The 27,390-nt window shown below is 40.8% G+C and overlaps 1 protein-coding gene across 10 annotated transcripts in view; it reads left to right on the top strand.

Moving 5' to 3' along the window:
• LOC132341399 (spindlin-Z-like) overlaps nt 1-24,090 on the top strand; it is a 118,262-nt gene extending 94,172 nt beyond the window's left edge. For all 10 annotated transcript variants that reach the window (XM_059872943.1, XM_059872951.1, XM_059872944.1 and 7 more), the window contains 3 exons: nt 17,009-17,262; nt 18,272-18,505; nt 20,354-24,090. In XM_059872943.1, coding sequence (XP_059728926.1) covers nt 17,009-17,262; nt 18,272-18,505; nt 20,354-20,553 — 688 coding nt within the window. In that variant the 3' untranslated portion in view covers nt 20,554-24,090. The remainder of the gene's footprint in view (nt 1-17,008; nt 17,263-18,271; nt 18,506-20,353) is intronic.
• The last annotated feature ends 3,300 nt before the right edge of the window (nt 24,091-27,390 follow it).

The following is a 27,390-nucleotide window of genomic DNA, read 5'->3' on the forward strand; positions in this document are numbered from 1 at the left end:
CATAAACAAACTTATACATTTTAAACATCTCTTGCTTGCAGAAGTTGATTCAATCTTCTTCCCTGTCCCAGTCTGATCCAATTTTCTTGCAATCTACAAAGCTCTGTTTGTTCTTGCCAAGGCATCCTGTTATCAAATCTCTTATGCTAACCAGGTCCAAAGTCCATCATCTGTCTCGTGTGTCCCAATAGGTATAGCAGAAGTAAGGAAGAGAGTCAGCAGAACTGCCACCTTGGACTTGTGGAGGGCACACTTCAGCCTGTTTAGGGGCCTGGTTGAAAGAGTCCCTTGAGAGGCAGTCCTGAAGGACAAAGGAGTCCAGGAAGGCTGAACATTCTTCCAGAAGAAAATCTTGAAGGCTCAGGCCATCCCAGTGTGCTGAAAGATAAGTTGACAGGAAAGAAGACCGGCCTGGCTGAACAGAGAGCTTTGGCTGGAATTCAGGGAAAAAAGGAGAGTTTGTTACCTTTGGAAGAAAGGGCAGTCAATTCAGGAGGACTACAAGGATGCTAAGAGGTTGTGCAGGGAGAAAATTGGAAGGGCCAAAGCCCAACTAGAACTTAATCTGACTACTGCTGTAAAAGACAATAAAAACTGTTTCTATAAATACATTAGCAAGTGTTATGGTTTGAGAGGAAGTGAGTTTTTTGGGAGTTTGGTGGTCAAAACAATAGGTGCTGAGATTTGAATATTGGCACCTGGTGTGGAAACTGAGGACATGGATACGCCTCTGAGGACACAGGGGAGTCAAAAGCAGAGAACTCCCAGGGGGAAGCTCTCTTGGGTTCTGTCCATGAAAGAGGTCAGACCTCCCCTGCCTGGCTCTGGGCTGGGTGGGGGAGGGGAAGCCATGCGGCCGGGTAAGGTAGGCCGGGGCCTTGGACAGAGGAGGGAGGTGAAGGCCCCTGCAGAATGGAAGGGTGGAGGAACCCTGAGAGACATCTGGCAAACCCCCCCCCCCCCCATCCCCGCCAGGAGAGAGAGAGAGATGGTGTTTATGCCTGTGCCACCTTGAAATTTGGTAGCATGGCCAATCGAGAAAGAGAAGGGGGGGGGGTGCAGCAAGAAGGTGGGAGTTCTGGACAGGCAGAGCCTGAGATTTTTAACCCTTTTCTCGGATGATGGAAACTTTACAAATGTTGATCTTCCTGGAGTTGAATAAGAAGAGAGATAGAGATGAGATAAGAGGAAATGGGCCACGAGAGAAGTTGAAAAGAATCCTAGTTGGGAGGAGATGATTGAGTGGCCTTTGGCTGGACTTTTCTTGTATAGTCATGGACAGAACCATTTTTCCTGTGACACAGAGACTGCATTTAGGGGGGACGCAATGGCTTGGAGCCAAGAGAGCGCAGTGATGTGATGTGAAGCAGTGGCATGAACAGAGACGACGAGTGAGGAGGGTGGTGGTGCCCTCCGTCTTCAGGGAAGAAGAAGAGCTCTGTTCTTGAGACCCTTCGGCCCCAGGGGGGGAAATTTGCAGAGGACAGGTGTCCCAAAAGTGAGAGACTGTGCTTTTTTTGGAACTGGGCAAAGCACCCTTAAAAAAGGAAAACCCTAGAAGCAGCTCTGGTCCATGTGCAGTGGTGAGAGCACTGGGCATGGAAGGAAGATTGTCATAATAGCAGATGATCTCTAGGCGGTGCCATGTGTGACGTGGAAACACAAGAGGTTTCAACTGTGTTTCCAGGGGAAGCCTATGGTACAAGAGGGACTCCTCTCTCCTTGATGAACTGAGAATTGATTATCTAAAGGGTGGTGATGGACTGAGAGTTGATGATCTGAGGGGTGGATGTATTGGAAATTTGGTGGGGGGGGAGGAGGAATGTTTTTGGAAGGTTTTCATTCCGAGTTCTGTGTGTTTCTCTTAATATATAGTTGTAGGTTAATAAAGTTTGTTCCCTTTTATTCATAAGTTGGAGCCTGCTTTGCTCTATTTCTGATCACATCTCACAGCAGACATCAGGGAGAAAGTATTTTCATGGAAGCACTGACATTGCGCCAGAGTCAAATCATGACACAACAAAAGGAGGGCTAAGGAGAATCTCCATCCTTTATTGGAAATGGAGGGAAACATAATGACAAAAGATGAGGAAAAGGCCAAGGTAATGAAGGTCTTCTTTGCATGTCTTTAATAGCAAAACCAGTTGTTTTCAGGGTACCCAGCCCACTGACCTGGAAGACAGGCAGGGAGCAGAATAAGGCCCTCATAATCAAAGGGGAAATAGTCAGCAACCTGATACACCTCTTAGACATACACTAGTCTATGGAGCAGGACAGGATCCATCCAAGGGTACTGAGTGAGCTGGTGAAAGTTCTCATTAAGCCACTTTGAATATTTTACCATCAGTCCCAGTTAACTGGGGAGGTCTCAGTTGACTGGAAGTTTGCAAATAGAATGTACATCTACAAGAAGGGCTGGAAGGAGAATCCAGGGAACTACAGGACTGTCAGCCTGACCTTGATCCTTGGGAATGTTATGGAACAGATTATCTTGAATGCCATCATGCAGCACATACAAGACAACCATTTGATTGCATCCAGTCAGCTTGGATTTATGAAAGGCAGGTCCTGTTTCACTGACCTTATCTCCCTCTATGACAAGGTTACCCACTTAGTAGACAAGGGAAAGGCTGTGGATGTTGTCTACCTGAACTTCAGTATACTGACGACGATTGATAAAGAGACAGGGTCTCCATGGTTTGCAGACATGAAGCTGTTTATTGATACACACAGCTGAGTTTACATACCTTTTCAGCTGTAATGAAAAATAGCATAACTATAACATTTATGTAACTAAGTAACATTGCTTAATTCAAAGCCTCGTGCATACTAGCACAGGTATGTGCAGTCTTAAATAATTTCTGCTTACCAAACACATCGTACCAAGCACACCATTAACTTCTGCATTCCTTCTTCAGGGTTCTGCTTTCTATTGCCAAGGCTTATGGCCTACTAATACTAACATATCCACTTCTGTCATGAGCTGAACAGTGCTCCCAGCTCAGCTTTCTAGTTGTATTTCTACATGTTCCCCTTTCTTTTCCACCAGTAAAATTTTCTTTGTGGATTTATCAATCAGTCTCTGAACACATTGCAAAACATATGGCAAACAAATCATCATAAGCAATAATATGGCTAAAATATAAATTCCTGTTTTAGCTAAGTGTTTAAGCCAGCCAGTAAGCCCCTGTCCCCCAAGTATATGTCCAAGCCAGTCACTATCATCTACTACTCTTAATTTGGTTACACTGTCTCGAAGGGCCTGTATGTTAGCATGAATAGACAAAGAGTTGTCAGAAAGATTCATGCAGCATAAGCCTACAAAATCCTCACAACCGTGTCCATGTGCCAAAAGCAAAAAATCGATCGCAGATCTATTTTGCGGTGTATCACGTCTCACACTATCAACAACTGTTAATAAGCCTGTTAAAGCAGAGCTAGTAGCATTAGTTTGCTTTGCAAGCCAGCAGCCAAGGTTATTTAAAGCTTTTAATGCGTGTGCCATGCCTATAGATGGAATAATTGAGGCAAATACTCAGGCTTCAGTGTTCCAGGATTTGACGTTATCATCACAATCTGGGCTATGTGTGTGTGCTACTCTTTGATTGCACCAATCTGTGTAAAGATGGTAAGTTTTCCTGTAAGGAGTGAAACATGATTAGTCGCCCAAAAGTGCAAGGGCCTCCTACAGCCCTTCCTGGTATTAGTTTCCAGGCTCTGTTTCCACATATCAATATTAACCCAATAGAAGCCACTCCAGGTAAAATTGGCTGAGGCAGGGTATGATTACACCAGGCAGAAGCATTAGCATAAATTCCCATGCCTGAAACGTTAAGGCCGAATCTTTTCTCAGCAAAGGGTCCACTAGTATAATTTAAAAAGAAACACGCAAAGGACTGTGTGGATTCAAAAATGTCCAATTCTTGAGGCTGTAGGGAAAGAGTAAAAAAATCAGAAACTTTACTCCTAACCCTCTCTCATTAGTAAAACAGCATCCTGCTGTCCTATTATTCTTTTTACAATACTTATCATTGCACCACCACACTGGCTCAATTCAACCTGGGGCAATACAATCCCTGGGCATTGTCATGTTATACAAGGCATCCCATTCACTTTTCTCTAAAGGCATGGCTACTAGGCAAGTCTGGAAAGGATCACTGGGGGAGGTCATGGATAGGCACAATGTAGATTCATTTAAAGCTTGAGCTAGTGTAAGCCACATGCGTTCTGGAAGAGGTGGCATTGCAACTACCTCTCCTTCATCAAGAAGGAGTCCTACCAGAAAAAACAGCCTGAGAAGGCAGATCTGGCTCCCAAAAATACTGATGTGTAAGCCAGCCATGCTCCTTCCCACAAACCAATTTTAAAATGACACAATCACCAAAAGAATAGTGCAAAGGATCACATCGTGGGCAATCCCAAAGCCAGTGTTCTGATTTGCAATACCACTTTCTTTGGCACTTATAACAGAAACACAAAGTCCACACTTGGTGGGAAAAGTCTCTGCAAATAAAACAAGGGATAGGGTTATTTTCACATCTAAGTCCAAGGCTCCTTTCACTCCATCTCTGCCGTTTTTCTTGGAGGGAGACTTGTTCTGCAATTAGAGCTTTTACTATCTGGAACGAGTTGACCATACAGCTCTCGAAGTGGTGAGAGGTCAATGAGTCCCCTTGGGTCAGGTAGAAGCTGGTTTGGGTGGCCGCGGGTTCTTGGGGGATCCGGACTCTGCAGTCTGAGAAGACAGAGCTGAGGGTGAAGTGGCCAAAACCAGGGAGGAAGTGCCCATGTGATCAGGATCCTCAGGGAGGTATGCAAGGATTCTCTGAAAGGTCTCACATTCTTGGCTGGGATCCACCTCGGGCCATTTTCTGTGGAGACACAAGCAAAACCTCTTCCTCATGTGACAAGGGGATAAGGTCCTATATTTTTACCTGTTTCTGGGTCCTTAATAAGGACAGGGGCATTCTGCTTAACTTCTAACTGAGGGTTTTTGCCAAAATGCCTTACAATTGGAGGGTTAAGATCCATGAGGGAACAACTAAAAAAATTAAAAACATACGCCTTCTGTAATCACTCTGCCGGGGTAGCATTCCTCATTCCCCCTTTCTGTTGTAACAAAAGATGCTTCAGTGAAGCATGGGCCCTTTCGATTATAGCTTGGCCTGTTGAGTAATGAGAAATCCCTGTGCTGTGTGTTACCCCCCAGAGGGCAAGGAAATTTGCAAGTCTCTGAGAAATATATGCCGGGCCATTATCAGTTTGGACTTGTGAGGGGATACCCAGTACTACAAAGGCACTCGTAAAGTGACAGCAAATGTCTTTTGCTGATTCTCTTGTATGACAGGATGCAAATAAAGCACCCAAAAAGGTATCAATAGAGGAATGAATGTACTTAAGTCTGTCAAATTCAGGAAAATTAGTAACATATGTGTTTGCCAAATTTGAAGGCTTTGAAGTCCTCTAGGGTTAACACCTCCTGCAATGGAGGGGAAGGAGTGTCTTTGACAATCTGGGCACACAGCCGCAATACTAACAGCTTGGTGTGTGGTCAAGTCAAAGGCGCGGGTGAGCACAGCAGCATTCTGGTGAAAAAAATGAGTGACTACGTTTTTCCTGGGAAAAGTGGTCCAGCAATTGAACAGGTAGGGTAAGTAAATCTGCTTGCCCGTTTCCTTCTGCAATAAAACCAGGTAAAGTAGTGTGAGACCTGACATGCATGACAAAATAAGGGTGCTGCCTAGTATCTAAAAGGAAAAAAAGTTGTAACCACTGAAACAATTTCTTGTTGGGAACATCCTTTAGTACGGCAGCTTCAGCTCTCTCCACAAGTCCTGCAACATAAGCAGAATCTATTATTAAGTTAAAAAGGGTAACAAATCGCTGGAAGGCCTGCACAACAGCTGCCAATTCAGCAATCTGGGGAGAATCTGAAACAGTAGTGAAATATGAATCCCATTGGCTGAGATCTGTTTTCCATCAAAGCAGTACCAACTTGTGGGTGCAGCCAGATCCATCTGTAAAAACAGTTAAAGCTTGTAACAGAACCTCACTTCTCTTGGGTCACGTTAGGAGATTAAAGCTGGTTGCCACAAGCTTGCGATTCAGGGGATGGGTAGAAAGTTGTCCAGAAAAGTCACTGAGGGCCATTTGAAAAACTTCAGATTGCTGAAACAGCCACTGTAAATAGACAGTAGTAATAGGCAAACAGATCAAACAAAAATCCACACCTGCAAGTGTGGTAAGTCACTGTCTAGCTTTTTCAATGAGCAAAGCAAACATCTCATGTTGTGTGCTTATAGTTTTAGACATTTGGTGTGGCAGAAAAATCCACTCTATGGTCAGCAAGGGGTCAGGCACTTAAGGATCCCACTGAAAAGTCAAAGCATGGGGTTGCCTAGCCAAATTCAGAATTATTATAGAAAAAGGCAATTCAGAGGCCCATCGGGCTGCTTGCCAATTTGAAATAGCATCAGCTACTTGCTGCAGTGCCTGGCAGGCTTCTGGTGTGAGCTGCTGAGGTGACAGGAGATCTGGTTCTCCTTTTAACAGATCAAACAAAGGGCTCATATCTGCATTTGAGATTCCTAGCAAGGAATGAACCCAATTAATTGAACCCAAAAGCTTTTGGGCATCATGCAAAGTGTGAATGTCTGTTTGAATTTGTAAAGGCTGAGGAGAAATACTCTGAGTCCTAATGTGCCAGCTGAGGTATTTCCAAGGGGGTTGATGCTGGATTTTTTTGGAAGCAGCACAAAGCCCTGCCTGGGTTACAGCAGCAACAATAAGGGCTAAGGCTTCCTCCATAACTTCCTGTTTTTCTGCTGCAATAAGAATGTCATCCATGTAATGATATAATAAGGCAGCAGGCATCTTTTGGCAAATGGGGCTGAGGACCCTTGCAACAAACCACTGGCAAATAGTAGGACTGTTTTTCCTGCCCTGGGGAAGGACCACACAGTGATACCTTTGCAGGGGTGCTTGCATATTGGTGCTTGGGACAGAAAAGACAAATTTAGGAGCATCATCATGATGCAAAGGAATGTCAAAAAAGCAGTCTTTTAAGTCAATGACTGTCAGGTGCCAATCTCGAGGGATCATGGTGGGAGATGGAAGACCAGGCTGGAGTGCTCCCATGTCCTCCATATCAACGTTGATTTTGTGGAGGTCTTGGTGCAAGCACCACTTGCCAGGTTTTTTTTTAATTACAAACACAGGTGAATTCCAGAGACTGGTAGAGGGGACTATATGTCCCTTTCTGAAGTTGCTCACGGACAAGGTCAGTAAGAGTGCGCAATTTAAGTAGTGGGAGGGGCCACTGGTCTACCCAGAGGGGTGTATCAGTTTTCCAGGTTAATTTCAGGGTATCGCATGCCACAATGGCCCCTATTAAAAATCAGACTGAATTTTGAGATCCCATTGAGAAAGTACATCTCGTCCCCATAATACCATGGGTACAGGCAGAACAAACAGTTTTGCTGAGGCTATGTGACCTTCATCGCGACTTTGATAACTGCACTGCTCCCCCCAGTCCCAGTGAGGACTTGGGGTACCTCTGTGAGGGGCCATGTGGGGGACCACTTGGCTTGAGAGATAAGTGACATCGGCTCCAGTATCTAAAATACCACTGTTATCTGCTCCCCCTGTAATGTCAAGGTACATTTGCAAGTGGGACATTCATCAGAAATTGTCTGTGCCCACAGTATTTGTGGGGTTCCCATAGAACCAAGTCCTCCCACCCTTGTTTTGCATTCTTTTACAGGGGATGACAAATTGTGTGAAAAGGGAATCAATTGTGCAATATGTGTACCTTGAGGGACAGTACAGGGTGAAAAGGGGGTCCGAGCCATGGTTTTAATTTCCCCAACAGAGTCTGAGTCTATAACTCCTGGGAGAACAAAAAGTCCTAAAAGGGTAGTTGAAGACCTCCCCACCAGCAAAGCACTTTTCTGGGGTCCTGGTGGGCCAAAAATTCCTGTAGCAAGTAAATGAACAGAAGAATCGAGCAATGTTACTGTGATTGAGGTTGCCAGGTCCAGTCCGGCACTGCCTGCAGTTGCTGGGCAAAGACTTGAGGCGATCCTCAGCTGGGTATCCTTGGTGGATGCATCTGCGGAGTTGGCATCTGCAGTGGCAGAATCTGCGGTGGCAGCTGAGGTATTTATGTAGGAGTGTGGTGCCTGCCCGCACTGCAATTCCAGTTTTCCTGTATTGGGTGACCTTCAAAATCATACTTAGAGCGACACTGGTTTGCAAAATGACGCCCCTGATGACACCGTGGACATACATCAGGGGTTTTTGACTTAGCTCCTTTCTGAGCGAAGCAGTCTTTTTTAAGGTGGCCAGGTTTGCTACAGCCGAAATAGACTTCCGGAGTTCCAGAGGGACCTTTGATGGCTGCAAAAGCTGCGGCCATGGCTTCATACTGATGTTCTATTGTCCCAGTACGGTTGCACGCTTCAACCATTTTAATAAGAGCTGGTTCTTGGTTAGGCAGGGACTTAAGTTGTTTTTTACAGTCTGTGTTTGCATTTTCAACAGCAAATTTTAAAAGCAAAATTTCATGGGCATCAGAATTATCAATTTGGTGTTCAAGTGCTTGCTTAAGGCGGTCAATAAACTGCATGTAGGGCTCTTTAGGCCCCTGGACAATGGTTTTGAACACTTTCTGAGGTGTTTTTGCATCAGGGACCTTAAGAAAGGCTTGGTGAGCTGCATCCAGGACTCCATCAAGGGCTTCCCTTGGGCAGTCTCGCAACTGGGCAGCAGGATCTGTGTATGGTGCCATTCCCATAAGCTGTCTGATTGTGAGGCCTGCCAGGGTCTGATTAGCATGACCTACACAAGTTATAAGAAGGTTTTTCAAACCCTTCTCCCACTCCTTTTCCCATAAGCTGTATTGAATGAGGCATAGCAGTAGCCGAGTAAGTGTTTTTAAATCATGTGGTGTCATTATGTGAGCAGCAAACACAGAATCTAGCATGTTTGCAAAATGCAGTGAACTGATGCCGAGCTCGGTAGCTGCCTGTTGGAGCTCTTTAATTTCTGGGAAAGACAGCTGTTCCCAATGGGCAGTTCGCTTTCAGGGTCCCAAATATACTACCGGTGCCACAGTTCTTTCAGCAATGTCAAATTCCCCCTCCCTTAATGCTTGCTGTTTTAAACAGACCCAGTTGTCATGAGGGTTGGGGGGATACAAATCAGGTTCTTTGTCAGGATCAGTGGGCTTGGGATCAAAGTGGTCCTCCTCTTCGTTTTCCTCGCTGTTCTCTGGGCAGTAGCCAGCAGCGAAACCCCCTACAGAGCGCAAAGGACCGCCCTCTCTTTCCCTCATAAGGGAGGGTACCGGGGCTGTGGGTCATGTTCACTGTGGCGGGAGAGATGCAGTCTCTTCAGAATGTAAGGAATTCTGAGACTCTGCCGTAAAGGGGGGCAAATGGCAATCTGTTTGACTTTAGCAGCAGTCTCTTAAGATTTTAAAGAGCATTGAGCTTCTGCCATAGAGGGAGGGCAGGCATTCCCTTTAGCCTGGGACTTTTCTTGGGCCTTTAAGACCTCAAAAATCACCCACAAGGAGGGTAGCATTTCTGCAGCTGCTTTATTTCCCTTGGTAGCAGAATCCCATAGCTTAATTCCCCCTTTGTCCCACAAATCTGTCATAAAGACCATGGACTCTGTGACTCCTGGTATCTCAGCTGCTGCCCATCGTAATAGGACTTTTAAGTCATGTGAGGGCAAAGTTTTGCCATGCTGTTGCAACACCTTAGACATAAGTTCAAAAACGTCTCTTTCCCGGGCAGACATCCCCTGACCCATTGTCCACTGCAGCAGTTAACCTCCTATATCCTGGAGGGATACCTCACCTCCTTTATCCTGGAAGGGTTCGTTGCCAGCTGGCTTTCCTGCTTCCTCACAGCAGCACTTCATTCTGCAGGGCTTGTCGTCAGTCACTCAGCTAGACGATCATCGCTTCCTCACCACAAGGGCACCATTTGACAGCAATTGATAAAGAGATGGGATCTCCATGGTTTGCGCACAAGAAGCCATTTATTGATACACACAGCTGAGTTTATATACCTTTTCAGCTGTAACTAAAAATAGCACAACTATAACATTTGTGTAACTAGGTAACATTGCTTAATTAAAAGCCTTGAACACACTAGTGCAGGTATGTGCAATCTTAAATAATTTTTGCTTACCAAGCACACCATTAACTTCTGCATTCCTTCTTCAGGGTTCTGCTTTCTGTTGCCAAGGCTTGCGGCCTACTAATGCTAACATATCCACTTCTGTCATGAGCTGAACAGTGCTCCCAGCTCAGCTTTCTAGCTGTATTTCTAGCTCTATTTCTATTGTATTTTAATATGTTTAGCAAATTACCATAAATGACAAAAATCCCCAATTAGAGACATGTGGTGAGGTAATGCTTCCCCCGTTCAACCCTCTTTGAATTCCCCCTCTTTTAAATAGTAACTAAACTTTGTTTATAAAAATGTATCTCAGAGAGGTAGTTTCAACCTTGACTTCCCACAGAATCTAACCTTGGACCCCCAGCTTGGAGGCACTGGGGAATTTATTTTGTCCTTCTGTCTAATAGAGTAGGTAAAATGCTAGCTACAAATACTATGATAGGCTACAGAGCTACAAATATACATGTAAAGAATATAGAAAATATATAAAAGAAAAAAAGGTAAAAATCAATTTGGCATCACCCACAGGGCTCAGTATTGGGACCAGTCCTGTTTAATATCTTTATCAATGATCTGGATGAGGGGATCAAGTGTATGAGCACCGAGTTTACAGGTGTCACCAAGTTGGCTGGGAGTGTTGATCTGCTGGATGGTAGAAAGATTCTGTGTTAGATCATGGTGGGAAGGTGAGGGGCTCAGGAGACCACTCACCCCAATGTTCGTGTGGCACAGAGAGCTTTTATTTTCCAACCCCTCCTTTATATATGGCATTTGAAAGACCCAGTCTGGATGTTCTCATTGGTTTGAACTCCACACCCCTTCAGGTCCTGGCCAGTGAGGTGTCTGCAGCATTTGGAGATATTTGGTTGGCCAACACCCTTGTCAATCAGTGTAACAACTCTACAGTGGGATCTGGACAGATTGGATCAATGGGTCAAGGCCAGTTGTTTGAGATTCAACAAGGCCAAGTGTTGGGTTCTGCACTTAGGTCCCAACAAACTCCATGCAACGCTACAGGTTAGGGGAAGAGTGTCTGAAAAGATGCCTGGCAGAAAAGGATGTGGGAGGGTTGGTTGACAGTCAGCTGAACATGAGCCAGCGTGTGCCCAGGTGGCCAAGAAGGCCAATGGCATCCTAGCTTATATCAGCAATAGTGTTGCCAGCAGGACTAGGGAAGTGATTGTCCCCTTGTACTCTGCACTGGTGAGGCTGCACCTCGAGCACTGTGTTCAGTTTTGGGCTCCTCACTACAAAAACACATTGAGGTGTTGGAGTGTGTCCAAGGAAGGGCAAAAAAGCTGGGGAAGTGTCTAGAGCACAAGTCTTATGGGGAGCAGCTAAGGGAACTGGGGCTGTTTAACCTGGAGAGGAGGCTCAGAGGGACCTCATAGCTCTCTACAGCTACCTGAAAAGAGGTTGTAGTGATGTGGGTGTTGGTCTTTTCTCCAAAATAACAAGCAATAGTTGAGCCAGGAGAGGTTTAAAATGGATATTAGGAAAAATATCTTCAGTGAAAGGGTTTTCAAGCATTGGAACAGAATGCCCAGGGAAGTGTTTGTCAGCATCCTTGGAGGTATTGAAAAGATGTGTAGATGCGTTGCTTAGGGACATGGTTTAGTGGTGGACTTGGCAGTGTTAGGTTTGCAGGTGAACTCAATGATCATAAAGGTCTTTTCCAACCTAAATGATTCTATAATTTCTTTGAAATAAGAGGATCTGAAACTTAGTGGAATTGAAGGGCCTTTTACAATGAGTGCATAACTGAAGCATCAGTAATTGTTTTCAGGACTTGGCGTTATTTTCTTTTCCTGGCTCTGTGTGTTTTATGTATGTGTGACTGTAACATGGAGGGGTGGGTTGGAGACAGAGACAACACACACCCAAAGTCCATGCGGCAAGAGAGAGAGCTTTATTCTTTGAACCCAGCCTTATATAGGGGGTTTGAAACGTCCCAGTCTATAATGCTCATTGGTCTGCTCTTAACACCTCCCAGTTTCCTGACCAGTGAGATGTCTGCAGCTTAAGATGGAACGTGATTGCTTGAGGTCTCTGTCTGTAACCAAATTAATTGCTCAGCCACAGACTAGCTGTGACATATGACGACTTAAATTTTGAATGTCTAAGGCTTTGAAATGTTATTCCAGTCTTTAGGAACAAAACTGTGACATTTTAAGGATAATTCTAATAAAATAGAAGGGAAACATTTTGGATTTTCTCATTATACCATCTCAAAATTTACATACTTATGTGTTCCTGTGCTTACCACAGAAATAACATGCTATTGATATAAAAAGAGGTTTGAGAAAATTGACTATTATTTTATATGGAAGTATACTGGTCACGGTTATTACACACCCATTTTTGAAAAGGGTAGTGCAAAGTTCCTGGGGAACTACTGACCAGTCAGTCTTACCTCTATGCCTGGTAAGATTATGGAACATATCTGCCTGGAAGACATATTTAAACATATGGAAAACAGGGAGGTGATTAGAGACAGCCAACATGGCTTCAGCAAGGGCAAGTCATGCCTGACTAATGTAGTGGCCTTCTATGATGGAGTAACTGCATCAGTGGACAAGGGAAGAGCAATTGATGTTATCTGTTGTGGACTTATTCCTTCCTCTAAATTGGAGAGACATGGGTTTGATAGATGGACTGTTACATGGATAAGGAATTGGCTAATAGATGCATTCAAAGTCAACAGTTCAGTGTCCAAGTAGATACTGATAATGAGTGGTGTCCCTTAAGGGTCCATACTGGGACCAGTAGTGTTCATTATGTTTATCAACAACATAGTGCTGTTGACACACCTGAAGGATGGGATGCTATCCAGGGGGACCTAGACAGGCTCAAGAAAGGGGCTCATGGGAATCTCATGAGGTTTAACACGACCAAGTACAAGGTGCTGTACCTGGGTCAGGGCAAACCCCAGTATCAGTACAGGCTGGGGGATGAACAGATTGAGAGCAGCCCTGAAGAGAAGGACTTGGGAGTGCTGGTGGATGAGAGGCTGGACATGAGCTGGCCACGTGCACTGGAAGCCCAGAAAGCCAATCGTATCCTGAGCTGCATCAAAAGAAGTGTGGCCAGTAGGTCAAGGGAGGTGATTCTGCCCCTCTACTCTGCTCTTGTGAGCCTCCACCTGCAGTGTTGCATCCAGCTCTGGGATCCTGAGCACGGGAAAGGCACTGACCTGTTGGAGCAAGTCTAGACAAGGCCACAAAGATGATTTTAGGAATGGAGCATGTTTTCTACAAGGAAAGTCTAGGAGAATTGGGATTATTCAGCCTGGAGAAGAGAAGGCTTTTGGGTGACCTAATTGAAGCCTTCCAGTACCTGAAGGGAACTTGCAGGTAAGATGGGACAAGATTATTTACAAAAGCATGTAGTGACATGACAAGAGGGAATGGGTTAAATTGAGAGTAGGTTTAGATTAGATATTAGGAATAAATTCTTTACTGGGAGTGTGGTGAGGAACTGGAACAGTTTGCCCAGAGAAGTTGTGGATGCCCCATTCCTGGAGGTGTTCAAGGCCAGGTTGGATGGGGCTATGTACAACATGGTCTAGTTGAAGGTGTCATTGCCTGTGGCAGGGGGATTGGAACTAGATGATCTTCAAGGTCCCCTTCCAACCCAAACAATTCCATGATTCTCTGATAGACAGTGGGATTGAGTGCACCTGCAGCAAGCTTACAGATGATACCAAGATGAGCAGAGCAGTTGATTCACTTGTGGGAAGGGATGCCATCCAGAGGGACCTTAAAAGGCTCAGTCCATGTGAGCCTCATAAATTTCAACAAGGCCAAGTACAAGGTGCTGTACCTGGGTCAAGGCAATCCCCAGTATCAATACAGACTGGGGGATGAATGGATTGAGAGCAGCCCTGCAGAGAAGGATTTGGGGGTACTGGTGTATGAAAAATTGAATATGAGCTGGCAATGTGTGCTTGCAGCCCAGAAAGCCAATTGTATCCTGGGCTGAATCAAAGAAATGTGGCCAGCAGGACAGGAGAGGTGATTCTGCCCCTCTGGTCTAATGAGACCCCACCTGGAGTACTGCATGCAGCTCTGAGGTCCTCAGTACAGGAAAGATGTGGACCTGTTTGAGTGGGTCCAGAGGAGGGCCATGAAAATGAAATCAGAGGACTGGAACACCTCTCCTATGATGACAGGCTGAGAGACTTGGGGTTGTTCAGCCTGAAGAAGAGAAGACTCTGGGGAGACCTTATTGCTGCTTTTCGATATATAAAAGGGGCTTATGAAAAGACAAAGAAACTTTTCACCAGGGTCTGCATTGACAGAACTAAGGGCAATGGTTTTAAACTGAAAGAGGGTAGGTTTAGATTTTACATAGGGAAGAAATTTCCTATGATGAGGGTTGTGAGGCACTGGAACAGATTGCCCAGAGAAGCTGTGGATTCCCCATCATTGAAAAGTGTTCATGATCAGTTTGGATGGGGCTTTGAGCAACCTGATTTAATGAAAGATGTCCATAGCAGGAGGTAGAAGAATTGGATGTAAATGATTTTTAAAGGCTGATCATTCTATGATTGTTGTTTGTAGTCAATTAGAAATCTGTTTTCTTTTTTATGACATGTTCAGTAGCAAGCAAAACTAGTTCTTTTTTGACAATCTATTTGTTTGAAAATCGTTATTTCCTGCTATAACAAATAGCGATACAAATGACAGTGAGTGGCTGTCCAGTAGTACCAGCCTTGAAACAAAGGAAAACTTGAACTACAAGTATACCTAGCTGCTCCCTGATTTGTAATTGCATTTATGACGCTTTTTGCTCTCTCTAAGGTGTTTTAAAAGGTAGCGACCAAATTGAACTGTATTGTGTAGCTTATTTTGTCATATTCTTTTTAAGTGACTGAAACTTTTCACTTAATTGTGCAAATTTAAATGTTATGATTTATAAGCAGAAAGTGAAATTAACTGTGTGGTTAAACATTAATAGTATTATTTTACCTTTTTCAACTTTAACTTTTTAGCTTCAGTAACAGTTGGTTTTATTCTGTGAAGATGCCTTAAAATGGGATAGTGAAATTGCAATTCCTTAAAATTCAATAGATTAATTTAATGCAAAATAAAGTAATTTTCATTGTGCCCAAGAACCAGATCTCTCATCTCATTTATTCAGAATAAAACTTTTCAGAGACTATTATAATTTTTTTTTAAAGTAAGACTTGAGCAAGAATGAGTATTTGAACATATGTTCAAGTTTCTGTGGAAAATTAGAACCAACTCTGCAGAGGAGTTCCTCTTAACTGGAAGAGATTAGCATTTCTATAATACTAACTTCAACAAGATAAATTGTGAATGCAGACTGACCTCCTTAATCAGGTTAAATCATCACAGAAGTTGAATTTGACGAAAGATACTGTGGAACTCTGCTAAGACTTTCATGAAGAATGAAAGTCTTGAGGTGGGACAAGCCATTGAAGGAATTATACATCTTGTTTTTAATAGAGTTATGATTACATCTTCAGCATTAGTAATTTTATATACTGTTTTTATTGGTTTTTAAGACTCATCATGAGACTTCATTGATAAGATCGCTATTTGTGTCTTTTGGATCTCTTGCATCCATGGGTTGTTCTTTGAGCTTTCATTGTTCCTAAAAGCATTTTTCTTTTGTCACTGTCACTAATCTAAGGATGGATGTTGTTTTCTGCAACTGATTTTTCTTTTTTTAGATGTTAGTTTTAAGCATGCTTCTAATGTGTATATTGCCATTTAAATGAAGAGTACTATAACTGGTAATTAATAAAACCCTTTATTTTGGAATTAGCTAACATTTGTGAGAATTTTAATCAGGCAACCAACTAAGTATCACTCTAGGAATCAATATTCATATTGTAATATGCAAAAATAAAGATGATAATATGCATTTATCACCAATGTAATGTTGTAATGTTCATGTTTCTTCATATGTTATATTCACAAATGTCAAGTTACTGTTTGGGTTTATTTAACTCAATAGAATAAAACTTGTGTATCACTGTTTTAGTGGGTTGAAACTGTCAAATAGCTTACATGACTGTTTATCAGAGCAACTGCCATTCACCAGAAGGAACCTTCCTATGCAAGTTAGATTACAAAAATGAGGAAGGGTAAAACGTATATTTAATCTCTTATCTGCTTAGAGAGTATCACTTCTCTTGCTGTGACTTTGCATATAATTTTTCTTGTGTTGTACTAAAAAGGAATGTTAGAAAATGTTGTTGCTACCATGTGCCTTTAAAAATACTTGAAGTCAAAGATACCTGTAAGTGCAGAGGGAAGTGAAATTTCCTTCAGGTCACAAGACAAGTTAGGGAAAACAAACACTCTGAAGAATTTTAACCAACCACCACTAATGTTTCCACTGGATTCTTCCTATTGGGGTGAGGGAATTATGTTTACCGTTCTGCGGAGAGCAACAGGGTAGCAAAAGTATATACTATTAGGTGACATTGCTCTTTCAGAGCTGATTTAGGGTTTTAAAAAGCAAGTTTTACTTTTGATTTTCAGTGTAGCAATGCCTAAAATAGTTCCTTTGGCTTAAGCAAGCTAGTTTTAGGAACTACTATTATGAAAGCAACCTTATACAAAATATTGAAAGTATTCCACTACTTTTCAGTGTGTTTTTTTTTCTTTTACCAGAGCAATGTAGTATTCTTTATACCCTAATTTGAATAAGGTGCACAAAACTGTATAAATTAATGTAGCTTATATTAATATATAATATATTGCCTTCTTAAAGCATGCAGCTCTTGTCCAGAGTAGAATTTTGAGTATGTACTTGTTTAATGCTATGTTTGTATCTGTGTACAGAAAGCATAGAAACAATGTTGGACCAAGCAAACCTATTTCTCAGCCACGAAGAAACATTGTAGGCTGCAGGATACAGCATGGCTGGAGAGAAGGGAGTGGACCTGTAACACAATGGAAAGGCACAGTTCTTGATCAAGTTCCTGTAAATCCTTCCCTCTATCTTATAAAGTACGATGGATTTGATTGTGTGTATGGACTAGAACTGCACAAAGATGAAAGAGTTTCAGCACTTGAAGTCCTTCCAGACAGAGTTGGTAAGAGGTTTTTTCCTATATGTGCATATGTTGTCAGAACATTTAAATTTTATTAAATTACTTTTCAGTATATGCAGATAATCTAAATGCTCTGTTCACTTTTTATTTTTTTTGTTCACAAAGTTTTGATGATAGCAGAGAGATTAGTGCTGTCTCTTGTCTTTAAATTGTATGTAGAAAGTTCTGTGGGGTTTTTTTTTGAGAGTTTTATCCCTAATGAGCTTAGGTACATGTAGCGTCGATATTTCTATTAAAATTTAAACTCTGAGCCAGCTGAGAAATGTCCTGGCTATGCTGTCTTACATGTGTTTGGCATTAATTATGTGTTTGCTTGGGTTTTTTTTTTTTAATGTGCTTTCAATAGGTATTAATACAAGCAGAGGGGAAAAAAAGCATTTTCTAAGTGAAATAATTTAGTAACTAGTAACTTAACTAGTAACAAGGCTTTATTGTTTTTTATAATTAGCACAGAATTGTTAAAATGCAGATGTTTCCAAACTGTAAAGTTCAAAGTTTGACCTAATAATGTTTTTTTGTGAATGGAATCAATTCTTGGGTTTCCTGACTGCAAAGAAATCAGTAGCAGTCTCTAGAATGGGGTTAAGGGGAACCAAACCTTACACCTTCATTAATAACTTCATACAGCTGCTCTGCGATTTAGCCTCTCCTCCTCCCCTCCTCCTCCCCTTCAGTATAAATATTTTAAATACAGATGCTATTCCTTGCTGTGGCTTATATTGGTCTCCCTTTACCTTGCATTATGATAGCTTGATTGGGAAGAGTGCAATGATGGAAAATGTCAATAAAGAGTGTTAACATGTTAAAATAATTATTCGAGTTCTGCTGTTCTTTGGTCTTCAGCTCTCTGAAATGGGCATTATTTGTTTTTTATGTGAATTGACTAACTTTCAAATTAATTTATTAATGAATCTGGATAAAGATTATTTTTTGTAAAGATTTATTTCTGTACTTTTTGAATGGACATACTTATGAACTGCTACCATTTCAGCTTCATCTCGAATTAGTGATGCCCATCTGGCAGACACAATGATTGGCAAAGCTGTGGAACATATGTTTGAGACAGAGGATGGCTCAAAAGATGAATGGAGGGGGATGGTCTTGGCTCGAGCTCCTATAATGAACACATGGTTTTATATTACCTACGAGAAAGATCCTGTGTTGTATATGTACCAACTCTTAGATGACTATAAAGAAGGTGACCTTCGCATTATGCCCGATTCCAGTAAGTAGACTGGTTACTTTTTTATTCTGAAAAGTGGCATCTCTCTGTATTATTATACAGCTTATGGGTTATGTATGGAAAAGAGTTGACAAAGAACTATCTTTTTAAGTATCAAAACTAGCAAAGGTTACAGCACAATTGAAAAAATATGTGTATTAAACAATTTCTGAAATATTTTCCTTGAGTCAGTGGTGAAATATGCAATAAATACTGGAAAATTCTTTTCCTTATAATTCCTAATTTTGATAAAGATATGCATACTGTTATGAAGAGATTACACTTAGATTTTTTTTTCACATGGACAAACTAGAATCTTTCCATTGTTATTTTCTTATAGAAGTGTCACAAATCGAGGAGTTATATTTTTGAAGCAGTTGTTATAAAAATAATGTCTTGGGGCTAACTAAAATAGGTTAATTTAGTTTGGGTAAGCATCATCAGTTTGGAAAGTTTTTGAATAGTTTCTTGGAGGAAATAAGCACTAATATTTTCAAAACTCATTTTCTCTCCTATGTTTAAACATATAAACAGGAAAAAAATTTCAATAGGTTAGGAGGAATATTTTTTCTTTCTTTTTTAAAGTGAAAGTTATTGGCTTTTTTCCTAGAAATATTTTTTGCAGAATCAGTGTTGTTTAAGGGATTTTAGCTAATAAAAAAAAAAAAAAAAGAAAAAAGTTTGTCGATAATATTGTACTCACTTCTGTCTTGTGCCTCAAAAGTGCTTCTCCGACAGAGAGACAATTTTGGCTTTAAAGTAAATCATTAATTTGCTAGACAAACAGTAATTATGCAATGAACTACATAAATATTATTTTTAATTAATTCATTGAGTTTCTCAGACTGTCTTCCTTCAGATCTAACACTGGCTGAGTAAACAAGTGGCACTTATTTGAATAACCTCTGTAGTAATCCTATGGTTTTAGATTTTTTCCAGCCTAACGAAAAGCAACTTATCTGTGGCCTGAGAGAGAACCACAAATGTTAATGGAAAAACTGACTTTGATCATAGAAAAACCAAAGCAAGCTCTTTCAGAGTTGGCACCCCAAAATACCTTGCAATTACATTTTAAATTCTGCTTTGCTTTCTTCTTTCTTAGAAAAATAAGTTAAAAGACTCATGCTTTTCATATTTAAGAATTAAGTTTTTAATATGTTCTTTTTTCCTATCTATTGTGGGTCCCTTCCAGCTCAGGATATTCTATGATTCTGTGATTCCTTACCTCTGTTTCTAAGGCACTCCAAACGATGAGCTACCTTCCCTGAATTTGGGTCCTCTACAGACAATGTGAACTGTGTATTTAAGGATACTTCTGGGTAGATTTTGCTTGAAAAGCAAATAATAAGATTAAACTTCTCAACAGTATCCATTCTAGTGTAAAATTGAAAGCTCCTTTTTACAGCATTATTGATTAAGGAGGTTACACTTAGCTTGGAAGATGTGGTTTTGTTGCAATGACATATTTGCATTGACATTTTGGATAGTGAGTTCTAGTACACCTGCCTTTCTGTTAAATATACTCAGTTCCTTGTTCTGCTGGGGGCTCAAATTCAATTATCTACAAACATTTTTTGTAATTGGTGTGCAAACCTTCATGTCAAAAGATTTACTTTTCTAACCAAGTGAAGTGCTAATTTTTAATTCATAAAAGCGAAGACAGTATTACTTAAAAAAATAAAATCTGTGACTACTCTAGAAGCATGGCAATAGGCACTTGTCTAAACTACTTTAGACATACTTTGCATTCTGAACTTGTGACTTTCTTAACTTATAAAGAAGTCTGCAGTTTTGTATATCGAAAAAAATCCATAAATGTCTACCAAAGTACAATGTATTTTCATATTACAGATGATTCACCTCCTGCAGAACGAGAACCAGGTGAAGTTGTAGACAGCCTGGTAGGCAAACAAGTGGAATATGCCAAAGAAGATGGCTCAAAACGGACTGGCATGGTCATTCATCAAGTTGAAGCCAAACCATCTGTCTATTTCATCAAGTTTGATGATGATTTCCATATTTATGTCTATGATTTGGTGAAGACATCCTAGACGTCATCATGAACTTCTGCCAAATTTGTGGAACTATTAAATGTAAAATTTGTAGACACAGACTTGACTGTTTTTCAGTTGAATGAAAATTTAAATGTCCCTGCGAACCCACAATCTCTGCCAGCAACTGTTTTGTTCTGAATAATACAAATTTATGTGAATATGACACATCTTGTGTAAGAGAGCTCCTTTTCTTGAAGGAAATAAATATATTTGGGTGGTAGGGAGTTAAAAGCTGAGAACAGTTGCAAATTCAAGCTGTGTGAAGTCAGTCTAGTATTGTAATCTAGATTTTTTTCTTAGATTAACTTTTTCTTCAACCTTGAATCACCTGTTCAACTGCCACATGCAAGTGTAGTTTGCTATTTTTCATATGTCTTCTTTTGCAACATTAAATTTAATTTCTTGGCTACTGGCAGTCCTTGTTTTCTGGGTTGAGACAGAGGTGACTTTTATGAAAGGTTTAAACAGTTTGTGAAGCAGTAAGGAGTGTCTAACCCATGTAACATCAATTTACTGTTTCTACTCTGTTTCAAATTAAGTTATTAAATACTTGTGTGTTTTTTACTAGTCACAGGGCAGTAGGATATCAAGTGTTTGACTTATGCACCTTTCAGTGAAAAGGCTTTAAGCTATAAAAATATATTTAATCTGTATATCCAGCTAATTAGAAAATTAAGGTTAAGGGCCTGTGTTTACAAGTTGTAGGAACCAGTAAAATACACACCAGTAAAATACACACAACAAAGCTGCCATTAATTCTAAATGTTGTGTTCTGTTTTGTTATACACATTTCGTAGCAGAATACAAGTGCTTGGTGCCACAAGTTTAACAGTATATAATGCTACTTAAGCAGACTTTGGACTACACATCAGCAATCAGTAGTCTCTCATTTAATATCAGAACCTAACAACCTGGATGTTTGTGTGTGGACTTAGAAAGCTAGTATTAGTTAATCTTTTACACAGTAAATACAAGTTTATGCAGGAGGGGGGTCCTTTTACACTGAGGACCTCCTTTAGAGAAGGAGAAACATTTGTTGCCTTCTCCTCAGTCTGCTGTATTCCTTTGCTTTGTTTCGTGTTGGGGTTTGCTATTGTTTTTAACCATTTTGGTTCAAGAAGGCATAATTTCAGTATATTCTATTTTTGGCTTTTCCACGTAAGGAGTGTCCAGACAAATCTACAGTTTAAACCCGTTGTTGCCTTTTGTGGTGTACTTGCTTTGAGGTATGCCATTAACATGAATTTCATTCTGTGAACACTAGAGTTATGCATGCCAGTGGTGTACTATCTAATGAGACCTATAGGCTGTCTCAGTGGTTCAGTCATCTGCATTAGATTGTGGATGCAAAGAACAACCCACAACAGCAGAATCCTTTCACAGTTTTAATCTTGCAAGATAGTTGTAAATCAAGGTTAGGGTATTTGGGTTTTTTAAGAATAGCAACTTTTAAAAGCATCATAATTGTAATGAGGATCAGCACAGCAACAAAATTTTCATGTTGAAACAGAGCTCTACAGGCTTCAAACCACTGCTTCACAGAAATACAGTACATGAAGAATGTGAATACAGTCAACGCTATTGATGGAAAGAAGGAATACGTAGATATCCAACCTGATGATGCTAGTGGAAGGATGCAGGAGAGATACTGCTAATCAGAGATCAGGGATCTGACCTCTATTGTGGGTATTCTTAATAGCAAAGACTCAGTGGCTTAAATCCTTTTCAGTCTTTTTTTTTTTTTGGCTGATTTCATGCTTTAGCCTTAAGGCTTGTGCCTCATTATGCTGTTAAATGGTAATACTGTATAAATATGGTATCAATTCTTTGTCCCTTGCTACTATATTGCATTATGTCCTGTATTTCATCATGGGCAACCAAAGGCAGGCTATTGTCTTTCAGTTCAAAACTTCTCAATCCAGTCTTTAAGCACCAAGTATCTGAGTCAGTAAATTTTCATTGTGTTTTGAACAAAATGAGCAGATTTGCAACACAGTGCTTTCATCCTGCAGATCTGTTATGTGCTTCCTATTGACTCTTAAGAGTCCTGCATGTAAATCTCAAAGCTGAGCCTGGCTCCATGAGCCCAAGTTGATATTTGTGGCACAAGAATGAGTGTATTGATTACACACAAAATACACTAATAACTTAGTACAATGAATTTTGGGCTTTACATCTAAGGATGTAACAACAAGGTTTGTTTTGAAATATTTGAGGTTTAGCTCTACTGGAACATTTTTATCATTTGGCTTGCATTTGTGGGGTTTTATGTAAGCCACTCTAATACACCACATATTTTGCTAATTAGAATATAATCTATACAATATCTACTGTCAAATTTTATGGTTGTTTTTAGATGTCCCCATTGTCTGTTGCATGGGATTTTTCTTTTCATCATTTTTTTCCTTAAGGTTTGTGTGGAGGGGTGGTTTTGGTTTTGTGGTTGGTTTTTTTAATAGCTTAAACCACTGTTTTGAGACTTGAGACTTATTCCACTCCCTGCCATCTGTTTTGGGCTTACTTTAGGCTCATGTTTCAGATCTGCATGCAGTGCTTGCATTACCCTAGTAACTACATGTTGGTCCCTTGTTCAAGGGGTTCAACATTACTTTCCAAATTCATCATAGGTCTTGTGACGACACAAGCCATGGATCTTAGTATAAAAATTATTGGCCTCTCATTTACCTGCTGTAGTATTGTTGTATATTGTGTGTGCATGATGTCGAGCTGCCATGGAAAACTTTTAAAAAGGAAAAAAAACCCACCTTAAATTCAGACCATCCTTTTTTGCATGCTTAGAAGGTTAGAACATTCAATGTAACAAATGGAAGTTGCATGTTATAATGTTTAGGTTTGGGGTTTGTTCTGTTTTTATTTTGTGTTCAGTTTTTTGTGAATTTCCTTATTGTGCTGTTTGAATGGTTGTTAATAGGATTAAATGCACTGGTGAGGCAAACATAGTTCCAACGAAAGGTAATTTTCCAGTTGTATGTCATACAGCATTTGAAGGGACCATGTATTCTGTTCAAGAATAAATAAAATCATAATTGATAAGTAAAACAATGAATTTTTTTCTTTTGAATGCCAAACCCTAAACTAAGTGGGACTACATAAAGACTGAAATACTTTGGAGAAAATCCTATTTATTACAATAGGTATACATCTTCTTAAAAGTAATTCTTTAAAACTGAGGATTTATCTTCAAATAGAATAAATTACAGTTGCTTCAGGGAAAAATAATTAGGGTAAAAAACAGTTTCTGGTTCCTTGAAAATGTTGTGCATTTTGTATTTTATATCATTAGTGCAATTTGGATGGTTCTTTGTGTGTGTATAGTTCAAAGGTCTTCGTGTTTACATTTTAAAATTAGGTAGTGACTTCATCTTTAAAGCTTGGTTTCATTATTTTTTATTTTCTTTGCATTTAGAAGTATGAACACTTTAAATCTGTTACTTAATTCTGTAAGTAATTTTTATAATTATGATGTAACTCTATCCTTAAAACATTTAAAATAAATCCTTTATGTGCAACTCATGACTTTAAATTTTATTCTCATGAGCAAAATGTAGTGATGTGACTTCAGACTGCAAAGAAGCAGTTTCTTCAGTATTTTAATTTTAAAAGGCTTAGTATTTTAAAGTTGGGCCATGTGTGCTGGTATAATACTTTCCCCTTATGAAATGTTTGCTTGCTAAGTCAATTTTTTTTCCGCATGTATGTATGAATGTCAGTAAGATGGAATTTCACTGAGGTAAAGCATAATGTTTAAATTGTATTTCACCAAAAAAAGGAAAATTTCTCCTCAGGGGTTTATGCAAGTCTGTGAGGAAGCATCTTATTTCCAGAACACACTAGCTTACACTGTAATCAGTAGTTAAGCAGCAGGGAACAGTAGAAGTGTTTGTCAGTGTTTAGCTCATAGATTTGACTGCTTTGAATTAATGGGCTTAACTAGAATTGGAATTTTATTTTACTCACTAAATTAAAAAAAAAAAAGGAGAATTTATCCAAAACTAGACATGATGAGCAGTGAAGAGAATAATAGCACAGTGCTATGAATTTCCTTGAGGCACATAAAGTATTTCATACTAATCAGTGAACACTTAATTATTTTATGTTGTTTAAGGTAAATTACCAAGCTTGATTTTGAATACTGAAATCTGATTATAGGAGGGAAAAATCTTATAGGAATAGCCCAAAATATATTTTTGACACCAAGTTGCCGACACCTCTGGACAGTGGGAAAGAGTGCACTGTCCGGGCTCCTGCTGAGAGCAGATTTGCCCCCGGCAGCACGGGCCGGATAGCTCAGTCCTTTAAGGGGACAGACAGCCCAAAACCCAAGCCGCTCTTAGCCGCAGGCAACCTTTAGCAAGCATAAGGATTATCAGCTCTTTTTAGTGATTATCAGCTCTTTTATGATTCCAGCTCTTTTGCTTGCTAAGGTGTTGTGCAGGCCGGCCAGCAGGCAGACGCGAGAGAGGAGAAGGCTGTTCTGACGTTCCACAGCGATGGATTTATTGGGGGGTCTGTGAAGGGTTCCAGCGACGGCTCTTCTAACCAGAATGGGCTAAAACAGCCCATTATATAGGGCAAGGGGGGATCTGAAATTGTCCAATAGTAGGGGTTAAGGAGAAGTGACCTATAGGGTTACAGAGAGATAAGCTGGGGTCTGAAAGGCGGAAGAGGGGGGTTAGCCATTCACTGTGACTTGGCACTTCCTATCTTTAGGCTTCTGCCCTCCACGGAACCCTAGCAAGCCCGGAGCTTGCTACAGTGCACCCTCAGCAAGTGCATAGATGATGCAAAACTGGCAGGAATGGCTGATATACCACAGGGTTGGGCTGCCATCGAGAGGTACCTTGACAGGCTGGAGAAATGGACTGACAGGAACCTCATGAATTTCAACAAGGGAAAGTGCTAAGTCCCACACCTGGGAAAAAACAACTGTATGCGTCAGTACATGATGGGAGCTCACCAACTAGAAAGAAGCTTTGCAGCAAAGGACTGTGTGTTTGTAGTGTCCTAGTGGAGACTAAGCTAAACATGAACCAGCAATGTGTCCTTTTGGCAAAGAAGGCTAACAGCACCCTGTGCTGCATTGGGCTCTCATTGCCAGAAAGTCAAGGAAGGTGATCCTTCCCCTTTACTGAGCACTGGTGAGGCTGCATCTAAAGTACTACATCCAGTTCTGGGCCCTCCAGTACAAGAGTCATGGACATTATGGAGAGAGACCAGTGAAGAGTCACAAAGATGATTAAAGGGTTGGAGCACCTCTCTTATGAGAAAAGGCTGTCACCTGGCTTTATGGGCACAATCAGGTTCTTTTCGAAATCCTTGGCAGAATCATGATGAAACTAAGTTGTAGTTACAATTAAAGTTTTATTTTTTACCAGACTTTTATGATCAGCATAGAATGGTATGATCAGAGTAGAACAGGTGTTTTAATAAGCACAATCAGTATAGCACAATTTTATAAGTAGCATAGCACAGAATTTCAAGGCATAGCTTAGCTTATGGCTTCTAATCACCTGGATCCTCTGCATGTCAGGTCAAATCTTTAACACATTACTTTCCATATCAATATAACAATCATAATCTAGGCCTGAAAGATGTAAAAGAATTTGAGTCACTAAATCCTCAGTAGAAGCAGATGATGTTGGTGGCATCCCTGACCACTGGAGAATCACAAGTTCTGCTGTCTGACAGCTGTTTCAGTCCAAGTCCCACTTAAGATTTAACTTCTTGATTTTATAGGCAGTGTTATGTATGCTGCTAAGCTTCCCTGTTGTGTATCAGGGTCACAACCACCTGATTGGCCAGGTGCCTGGGACCTTCAAGGCCAGGAAGGGGGAAGAGTAGTTAGCCTGGCACCCAGGAACCTGGAGACTGATAGGAAAGGGGAGAAGTCTGCCTAGTGCACAAGACCTTCAAGGCCTGATGAGGGAAAATGGGACTGATATGTGCCCAGTTGAGTCACAGAGAATGGCCTAATTTGCCTAATGGCAGTAGTTATGTTAACCATATTACCAGGGGTCAGGTGTAGGTGGTCACACTGAGAGAGCTGGGAGTGTTTAGCCTGGAGAAGACTCAGAGAGGTTCTCATCAATGCGTACAAATACCTGATGGGAAGGAATGAAGAAGAGGGAAACATGCTCTTTTAGTAGTGCCTAGTGACAGGTTGAGAGCCAGTGGGCACAAGCTAAAACATAGGAGTTTCCATCTCAACATCAGAAAACTAATTTTTTTTACTCTGAAGGTGACTGAGCGCTGCAACATTTTGCCCAGAGATGTTGTGGAGTCTCCCTTCTTGAAGAACTGTCTGGACATGGTCCTGAGCAACTGGCTCCAGATGACCCTGCTGGGGATGGCGGGGGGAAGGTGTGGACTAGGTTCCAGCCTCAACCATTCTGCGATTTTAAGGATTGACAGCCTGGAAAAAGTTATCAAGCTTCTAAGCATTCTTTTCAGGCTTTACTCTTCCCATATTACTAGTTTACTGCTCTGAATTCCTCAGTTCCTCTTTCAGATTTGGAGTATAGCAGCAGTATATGTGCAACAATGTATCTGAGGTCCCACTGGTATCAATAAGCTGGTATATATGTAACACTTGACTATTCCACTTGGATGTTAATTACTGCTTTCTGTTGAACATCCCTCTTAATCATTGTCAGGATTTACGTAACTTCAGTTGAGCAAAAAATGTAAATGGCTTTCGTACTCTGACAATTTAAATACCTATATATTTTGGTGCCTTTTTCTGCAAATAATCCTTAAATTTACTTGTGAAAGTCACTCCATTGAATACAAATCCTTTTTTTGAACATCTCCATG

The sequence above is a fragment of the Haemorhous mexicanus genome, chromosome W (genome assembly GCF_027477595.1).
Source record: "Haemorhous mexicanus isolate bHaeMex1 chromosome W, bHaeMex1.pri, whole genome shotgun sequence".
NCBI classification, from domain to species: Eukaryota; Metazoa; Chordata; class Aves; order Passeriformes; family Fringillidae; genus Haemorhous; species Haemorhous mexicanus.